The sequence below is a fragment of the Coenobita brevimanus genome, chromosome 83 (genome assembly GCF_032717465.1).
Source record: "Coenobita brevimanus isolate Jiangsu-jjx chromosome 83, ASM3271746v2, whole genome shotgun sequence".
In the NCBI taxonomy this organism is placed as follows: Eukaryota; Metazoa; Arthropoda; class Malacostraca; order Decapoda; family Coenobitidae; genus Coenobita; species Coenobita brevimanus.
Window position 1 is genome coordinate 14,736,312 of NC_137036.1, and position 10,000 is coordinate 14,746,311.

Sequence of the window (10,000 nt, forward strand, 5' to 3'; positions counted from 1 at the left end):
ACAGACAGACATATCGGGAAGTGAAAGTGTTGTGGTGTTGGTGTGGATGTGGAGCTACGTGGAGAGACAGACAGACATATCGGGAAGTGAAAGTGTTGTGGTGTTGATGTGGATGTGGAGTTATGTGGAAAGACAAATGAGGAAGTGAAGAAGTGTTGTGGCGTTGATGTGAATGTGTTTGAATTCATTACAACTGCCTTGACATGGTTTGGCCATGTGGAGAGGAAGGAGAATTAGAGACTGATTTGGAGTGTGTACGTGAGTGAGATGGAGGGGGGAGGGAGAGAGGAAGACCAAGAATGAGACAGAGGGATGGAGTGGAGAGGTATACGAGTGAGGAGGATGTGAGTTGCATAGAGGCCCCCCAGATGAAGGACAGGATGATATGGAGGCGATTTGTCTGTGGGTACCTCTTCCGGGATGACAAATAGAAGATTATAGAATGTGAGTAATAAGAAACTAACCCCGCCTAACCTAACCTAACCTAATTTAACCTTACTAAACCAACAACACTGTATTGCTCCTCTCAACACCTACTTGTTAATTACCTGTCACACCTGCCTTCCCTTCTCTCATATTAATTACTACCGACAACATTGATCTGCCTGGGTGACTGGGGTAATGTTAAGTTGGTCTCAGGGTGGAGTAGTCTCTCTCTCTCTCTCTCTCTCTCTCTCTCTCTCTCTCTCTCTCTCTCTCTCTCTCTCTCTCTCTCCCATCCGAATCTACACATTTCCATTTAATTCAGACAACGGTATACTCTTTATATATAGATACATAGATACACGAAGATAGATATATATAGACAGACAGACAGATAGATGGATAAATAGATAGATAGATAGACGGACAGACTGATAGATAAAAAGACAGATAGACATGAAGGAATTACTTTTGGCTTCCAGTATTTTCCAGACCCCAGTGTAATAAACCCTGGTGTCTTGCTCGCCTCACATCGCCTTCCCTTCCTGACATTCCTTGCATTGTTTTTACTTCTCTGGAATTTTCATGGCTGGAGGGAAAGGGTGGAGGGATGGAGAGAAGGGAGAGAGGGAGGAGGGACGGCTGGAGGGAAAGGAGAGAAGGGATGGAGGAAGGAGAGGGGTGCAGGGAAGAGTGGAGGATGGGAGTGGAGAGGAGAATGAAGAAGGGGAAGTAAGATAAGTGGAAAGATTAGAGGAATGGAGGGAGAAAAAGTGGAGGAGGGAAGGGAGGGAGGTAGGAAAGATGGAGAGAAGAGAGAAGGGCTAGGTGGAGTGGAGAGAAAACTCGCTAAAGTCTACGGGAGTGAAACACCTCGCGTCCGAAAATTGTTAGTAAGAGAGAGACTGACAAGGTCTCTCCAAGAAATGCTCCTGTGTGTGCTGTTTAAAAGGAAGTTGAGGCTTAGTGTTGTTTTAGAGCTGAATTTATTTTTTTGAGATAGGCTGGGATCTACACCATCCACTCACTTGATGTAGAGCAACCACACCCCACCACACCACACCACTCACTACCTCCCACACCACACCACTCACTACCTCACCACACCACACCACACCACACCACACCACTCACTACCTCCCACACCGCACTGATCACTCTTACCACACCACACCACACCACACCACAATATTCACTCACTATACCACACAGCACCACACCACACCACAATGTTCACTCACCATACCACACCACACCACATCACACCACACCACTCACTACCTCCCACACCACACCACTCACTACCTCACCACACCACACCACACCACACCACACCACCTCATATACCTCTCTCTCACAATACAGAGCTTTAACATATCTTTAATGCAATATCTCCGGGAGCGTCCGGTTGAAGTGGCTGGATTTCAGAAGTCCATTAAGTTGAAGTCCAGGTAAGTCCGTGCAACAACAACAACAACAATGACAACAACAGCCAACACTATTACCACCACCACCACCACCACTACCACCACCACCACCACCACCATCACTACCACCAACAACCACTACTACTACTACTACTGTTACTACTACTACTACTACTCTCGCTCTCTCTCTCTCTCTCTCTCTCTCTCTCTCTCTATGGAAGTGCTGGGTGAGAGAGATTGTTTGAATTCTTCTCTCTCTCACCCAACATATTCACTTGTAGCAGAGGGTCATGTACTATCTATCTGTCTGTCTATCTATCTATCTATCTATCTGTCCATCTATATCCTCAATACTCTCTCCCTCTCTCTCTCTCTCTCTCTCTTTCCATCTATCTATCTATCTCAATCGATGGTTAATTCTGAGTGTGTGTGTGTGTGTGTGTGTGTGTGTGTGTGTGTGTGTGTGTGTGTGTGTGTGTGTGTGTGTGTGTGTGTGTGTGTGTGTGTGTGTGTGTGTGTGTGTGTAAAAATAATAATAATAGTAATAATAAAACTCAGACTCCCCAAAATCAACGATATATATATTAGAAAGGAAAGAGTTTTGGCGAAATCCACAAAACAAAGGTGGCCAGGTACTGAAAAGAAAATAATATAGGAGTAACGGGAGAGGACCTTTTGCTGACGGTCAGAAAGGAGACTGTTAGCGGAAAGGCGCTTCACGTGATCAGTTCGCATCGTTATCGTTCTACCTCTCCTGGGACCCACTCCAGCGCCATTCCCTGCCCTCCTTTACTTCCCGGTTCGCCGTTAGCTTCCCTCCTCCTTCTGGTTCTTTTCAAATTATCTCGTCATTTCTCTCCTTCTCTCCGCTCCCCACAGTCATTCCGTCTTGCAATCCCCAGGTTCCTTCTCCTCGCACTGTCTCCCTTCTTCATACCAGCAGCTTTATCACAGTCAGACCCTTGGACACAAACAAATCGCCTCCATGTCACCCTGTCCCCCGCCATTCACTGCCCTGCTCCCAGCTCACACACACCCCTCTCTCATATACCTCTCCACTCCATCCCTCCATCTCATCCTTGGCCTCCCCCTCACTCTCCCCCACCTCCACCTCACTCATATACACTCTCCTCGTCAGTCTCTCACTCTCCATCCTCTCCACATGACCAAACCACCTCAGTGTGTTTCTCCTAACGCTTCCTACCACATCCACATCCACACCACAACGCTCCTTCACTTCCTCATTTGTCAGTCTGTCTCTCCATGTAACTCCACATACACCTCACTCACATACACTCTCCTCGTCAGTCTCTCACTCTCCATCCTTTCCACATGGCCAAACCACCTCAGTGTGTTTACTAGGTCACTGCACTTCACCAGGTCACTGCACTTCACCAGGTCACTGCACTTCACCAGGTCACTGCACTTCACCAGGTCACTGCACTTCACCAGGTCACTGCACTTCACCAGGTCACTGAGGCTACAGGCATTTAGGAACATCGCAAATTCATCACTGCAGTGGATTCTCTAAGTTATTGTAGTAGTAGTAGTAGTAGTAGTAGTAGTAGTAGCAGTAGTAGTAGTAGTGAACCCAGTGGACTGAAGGCCAAAGCATCCCTTCAGTAGTTCACCATCCTCACCTCACGGGGGGATAGCGAAGAAACTGAGGAACAATTATATAACCGGGCAGCTCCACCCGCCAGTCATATCAGTGCCACCACCTGAAGGCGTCCCTGTACAGCACCAGGGAGAAAAATAAACGAAATACAGTATGGGTGAGATACCAGGATAAGTCGCTTAGGAAAAAGTGCAACGAAGCTTCCTGTCCCACCTGGAATAATAAATGGTTGTTGGGATCCGCTACGTACCCTGGCAAAAAAAAATACTGAATTATTTGGATCTCCCTGTTAAATTTTTCACACCTGCCCTTGTACTTCTTTCGGGTAGTTTTTAAGGCGGTGTGTGTGTGTGTGTGTGTGTGTGTGTGTGTGTGTGTGTGTGTGTGTGTGTGTGTGTGTTTCCAGTAGTAGTAGTGGTAGTAGTACGGTAGTAGTGGTGGTGGTGGTGGTGCTGGTGGTGGTGGTGATGGTGGCGGTAGTAGAAATAATAGTAGTAGTAGTAGTAGTTGTGGTGGTGGTGGTGGTGGTGGTAGTAGTAGTAGTAGTAGTAGTAGTAGTAGCCCCAGTCTCAGGTGAACGTCAGCGCAGTGGACTACAGGCTGAAGTTACCTTTTTCCTTCAATCTGCCATACCCCATTTAAAGGATAGGGAGGGAGTTGAGGGACATTTGTATAGCCAGGCAGCTCCACCGCCCGCTCATATCAGTGCCACCACGTGAAGGCGTCATGGGATTCAGAGGGCGAAGGCATAAATCAATAACGGGAAAACTTTCAGGGCGATTTATCTGAGCGTGTTGTGTTTTCGATACAAGTTTTCTCGTTGCGTGTGTGTGTGTGTGTGTGTGTGTGTGTGTGTGTGTGTGTGTGTGTGTGTGAGAGAGAGAGAGAGAGAGAGAGAGAGAGAGAGAGACGGTGCTAGAGATGGGTGCCTTCACGTGGTGGCACAGTTAAAGCCGAGATGGTCCACTGCCCTGCTTTACCAGCGTCTCTCAGTCCCCTCCCTATACCCCGACGCGGATAGTGAGCGGCTTGAGGATGGTTTCAGCCTGCAGTTCACTGAGTTCGCATTCACTGGGGTTGAAGCTACTACCAATACTAGAACATTGACCCTATATTTGTCTGGTCATTGAGATACTCTGTAGAAAAAGACGAACGGACAGTCGTGAGCAAAAGTACGTCGACGTTTCCCTGCCAGGTGGGGAAGTGGAGGGTGCTACAAGAGTTAGAACACAGAATAAAAGAGTATGTGAAGGAAGGGTACTGTCTGTTCTTTGGGGAGGAATGTAAAGAGTGGACTGCAGTGAACTCCGTGGACTGCAGGCTTAAGTTGCGCTCCTCTGGAACTGTCTCCCTCTGTCTGTATTTCCACCTTCCTATGATCTCCAGTCTTTCAAAGGCAGTGTGTCCAGGCATCTCGAAATGAACGGATCTTGAATTTGGCTCTCTTTTGTATTGTGTTTTGTTTTTCTCATGGAAGGAACGGTTTGCGGGCGCCTGGCCTTTGGTTCCTTCTTCCTTACATAAAAAAATAGTCCATCCTCCTCCTTTCAGGGGTTAGAGAAGTACCTGAGGGAGGTTGGTATAACTAGGCAGTGGAGCCGCCTGGTTATGTCAATGCCACCACATTAAGGCGTCCCTCTAAAGCACCAGAACTCGGCTTACGTATAAATAAAACAGTGAACGTAATTGCGGTCATGAGTGGATGTTAATTAGGTGATGCTACGCTGAGTGTTGTGGGATTACAGGGATATTGCTCGTTAATGCTCTAATTAAAAGGAGAGATATGGTGAATCGTGTACGGCTAATGAGAACGGCCTCGTAGATTATACCAGAGCACGTGTTAAATTATACCAGAGCATGTGTGTTAAATTAGAGAGCAGGTGTGTTGAATTATACCAGAGCACGTGTTAAATTATACCAGAGCACGTGTAATTAATTAGAGAGCACGTGTGTTGAATTATACCAGAGCACGTGTTAAATTATACCAGAGCACGTGTGTTGAATTATACCAGAGCACGTGTGTTAAATTAGAGAGCACGTGTGTTGAATTATACCAGACCACGTGTTAAATTATACCAGAGCACGTGTCTTACATACCGAGTGCACGTGTGCCATACCGAGAGCACGTGTGTTAAATACTGAGAGGACGTGTGTTAAGGAAGCTCCCTAACACCTCTTCCTAAGCGATTTATGCTACATTCTGGTGTTAAATGTGTTGCTGGGAGAACAAAGTCAGGTAGGGTAATTTTCTCCTTTATTTAAGAACTTCCCTAACACCTACTCCTAAGCGATTTGTTTTGCTTGTCACACCTCAATATTCCTGTGTTTTTTACTGATGCAAAGTGAGTCGATATTTGAAAGATGTAAACAGTAAATAAGTGGAGATTTGCTTCCCTATCACCTATTCCTAAGCGATTTATTTTGCTTGTCACATCTCAATATTTTTGTTTGTTACCGATGCAAACTGTCAATATTGTTTATAAAAGGAGATGTGAGTGTAATATGCAGAATGAATTGCTTAGGATAATGTGATGCGAACCTTAACATGATAACGAGAATAAGGGAGTGTCTAAGGGCGCGTCCTCACCTTAAGCCTGCTGGTGCGGGCGGGTGTAGGTGGCGTGGGTGGGAGTTTCCAATCAATGTAACCCTAACACGTGGTTCCATTCTGTGCGTGTGTGTGTGTGTGTGTGTGTGTGTGTGTGTGTGTGTGTGTGTGTGTGTGTGTGTTCGAAGCAATAACAAGACAAGGATAGCAAAAAAACAAGCCTAATTCGCTTATTTTTCTTCCTTCAGGTGATGTTGGTGAGGTGAAGGTGGTGGAGGGCGGGACAGCCGTATTACCCTGTTCCTTGGTACTTGCAGACCCAAAAGATTCCGTACAACTCGTGCTATGGATAAAGGAGGGAATGCACACCCCTTTATATAGGTAAGTTACTCCCAGTCCTTCATTTATGCAACAGGTCAACTCTGGAACTGTCTCCCTCTGTCTGTATTTCCAACTTCCTACGATCTCCAGTCTTTCAAACGCAGTGTGTCCAGGCATCTCGAAATGAACGGATCTTGAATTTGGCGCTCTTTTGTATTGTTTTTGTTTTTTTCTTCGAAGGAACGGTTTAGGGGCTCCTGGCCTTTGGTTCCTTCTTCTTTGCATTAAAAAAAGTGACGAGGGAAATAGCATAGCATAACATAACACCATAACATCTGAGTAACATAACATCTGTCTATTACCACTTAATCCCGTAAGAGGTGGCCACAAATAAATCGCCTCCACGTCACTCTGTCCTCTGCTATTCGTCTGCCCTCCCTCCAACTCACACGCCCCTATCTCACGTCTCTCTCCACCCCATTCCTTCATCTTATCCTTTGTCTCCCCTTCCACCTCTCTCACACTCTTCAAGTCAGTCTCTCATTCACGTCCCCTCTCCATCCTTCCATCTCACCCTTGGTCCTCCTCTCCTCTCCCCCTACAACTCACTCACATACACTCTTCTAGCCAGTCTCTCATTTTCCATCCTCATTCTAAAGCGTCATTTTTTGCATAACCTAAAATCGTATAGCAACCCATCGAATTAGAGAGAAGAATCGGAGAGAGAGAGAGAGAGAGAGAGAGAGAGAGAGAGAGAGAGAGAGAGAGAGAGAGAGAGAGAGAGAGGGGGGGGGGAAGTTGTTAATATTAGCCTAGGGTCAATTCTGTCACGTTCACATCTCTAGCAGAAGGGCAGGAGGCACGGATGATGATGATGATGATGATGATGATGATGATGATGATGATGATGATGATGATGGTGAGGGAGAGAGTGATGTTAATGCTTATGATACAGATGATGTTTGTTAAGATAATAATGATGATGATGATGATGATGATGATGATGATGATGATGATGGTGATGATGATGGTGATGGTGATGATGATGATGGTGATGATGGTGATGATGATGGTGATGATGATGGTGATGATGATGATGTTGGTGATGATGATGATGATATAGGGAAGAAACGGAAGATGGTGATGATGATGATGATAGTGATGATGATGATGATGATGATGATGATGATGGTGATGATGATGATGATGATGGTGATGATGATGATGGTGGTGATGATGATGATGGTGATGATGATGATGATGATGATGATGATGATGATGATGATGATGATAATGCACAATAACATAGTGTCTCAGTGTCAAATTACTTCCATCAAGATTTTCTCAAGGAGGAAAGGAGGAAAGCAGAGAAAGAAAATGAGAGAGAGAGAGAGAGAGAGAGAGAGAGAGAGAGAGAGAGAGATGGGGGGGGGAGAGAGAGATTTCTGAAAGAATGTGTGTCTGAAATTTCGCGAGAGAGAGAGAGAGAGAGAGAATGTATGTGTGTGTGTGTGTGTGTGTGTGTGTGTGTGTGTGTGTGTGTGTGTGTGTAAGCATTTCCAGAGAGATAGATCGATAGATAAAGAGAGAGAGAGTGTGTTTGTGTATGTATGTATGTATGTATGTATGTGTGTATCCAATTTTGCTAGAGAGAGAGCGAGAGAGAGAAGCAATACCCAGCTTACACATACAGTATATCCCTTGCAACGTGATCCGGATTTAGACTGAGATAAGCTTTGATATATGACTAATAAAGATGGGGAAATGGATGAGAAAGAAGCTGCCTCTTCCTACCCAACTACTAAAATATTGATGAAAATAATAGTGAGAATAGTAGTAGTAGTAGTAGTAGTAGTAGTAGCAGTAGTAGTAGTAGTAATGATAATAATAATAATAATAATAATAATAATGGTAGTAGTGATAGTAGCAGTAGTAGTAGTAGCAGTAGTAGTAGTAGTAGTAGCAATAATAATAATAATAATAATAATAATAATAATAATAATAATAATAATAATAATAATAATAATAACGGGGAGGGTCACTAACCCCCCACCAACCCACTTGTTAACACGTAGGGGACACATATGGGTTGGCTATATGGTTACCACCCAGCGTTGTAAATAGTTTCCTGGCTTACAAGAAACTATTAGGCTTGTCACTCAATGTAAAGCCACCTGAAAAGGAAAGAAAAGCAATAAGAAGTGACAGGAAAGATGGGAGAAATAGGAAGAGAGGAGGACAGGCACAGAAAAAGAATGATAAAGGTGAAGGAAGAAGTAGGCAGCACTACATCAAGTGAGAGGATGATGGTGAGAAACAGGAAGAGAGGAGGACAGGCACAGAAAAAGAATGATAAAGGTGAAGGAAGAAGTAGGCAGTACTACATCAGGTGAGAGGATGATGGTGAGAAATAGGAAGAGAGGAGGGCAGACACAGATAAAGAATGAAAACAGTGAAGGAAGAAGTAGGCAGCACTACATCAGGTGAGAGGATGATGGTGAGAAATAGGAAGAGAGGAGGGCAGACACAGATAAAGAATGAAAACAGTGAAGGAAGAAGTAGGCAGCACTACATCAAGTGAGAGGATGATGGTGAGAAATAGGAAGAAAGGAGGGCAGACAGAAAAAGAATGATAAAGGTGAAGGAAGAAGTAGGCAGCACTACATCAGGTGAGAGGATGATGGTGAGAAATAGGAAGAAAGGAGGGCAGACAGAAAAAGAATGATAAAGGTGAAGGAAGAAGTAGGCAGCACTACATCAGGTGAGTGGATGATGGTGAGAAATAGGAAGAGAGGAGGGCAGACACAGAAAAAGAACGATCGAGGTGAAGGAAGAAGTAGGCAGCAGTACATCAGGTGAGTGGAGGATGGTCGCCAGCAGCTAATCTAATACACTATAATAATATGGCCGAGTTTCGAAATGTAAAAGTCTAATTCATTTTTCTGTAATGGATTTACGAGAGGCAGGGGTAAAGAAATAGATATTTTTTTGAGAAATGAAAGTGAGATGAGGAAGTAATTTAATGTCTCCTCGTGTGTGTGTGTGTGTGTGTGTGTGTGTGTGTGTGTGTGTGTGTGTGTGTGTGTGTGAGAGAGAGAGAGAGAGAGAGAGAGAGAGAGAGAGAGAGACAAGCAGCAGACATCAAGGAGACAATTATTGTGGTCCCGTCTAAAAGGATTCTTCCCTCCTCCTCTTCTTCCTCCTCCTCCTCCTCTTCTTCCTCCTCCTCCTCCTCTTCTTCCTCCTCCTCCTCCTCCTCTTTCCTCTTCTCCCTTCCTCCTCCTCCTCCTCCTCGTCTCTTACTCTTCTCTCTCTTTCTCTCTTCTCCTTTCCCCCTCTTCCAACTCTTTAAAATCTTTCCATTCCTTTCTCCTCCTCTTCCTATTGATCTCTTTTTCCTTCCTCTTCTCATCCTCCTTCCCGTTCCTCCTCTCCTTCTTCCTCCTCTTCTCTCTTTCCTCTCTCCCTTCCTCCTTTCCTTCCTTCCACTTCCTTCCTTCCTTCATTCATTCATTGCATTTCCTTCCTTACTTTCTTCTTTCCTTCCTTCTTTCCTTTTACCTCCCTCCTCTCTCTCTCTCTCTCTCTCTCTCTCTCCTCCCCCCCCTCCCTCCCTCTTCTCTCTCCTGAGCCTCATTTGCCTCCTTTCTTCTTCCTCCCCTC

The 10,000-nt window shown here is 45.0% G+C and overlaps 1 protein-coding gene across 1 annotated transcript in view; it reads left to right on the top strand.

Moving 5' to 3' along the window:
• The window catches only part of LOC145409941 (uncharacterized), a 217,554-nt gene that overhangs the window by 185,111 nt on the left and 22,443 nt on the right, over positions 1-10,000 (top strand). Inside the window, exon 10 of the mRNA XM_080280201.1 lies at positions 6,265-6,397. Within this exon, the coding sequence (XP_080136327.1) occupies positions 6,265-6,397 (133 nt within the window). The remainder of the gene's footprint in view (positions 1-6,264; positions 6,398-10,000) is intronic.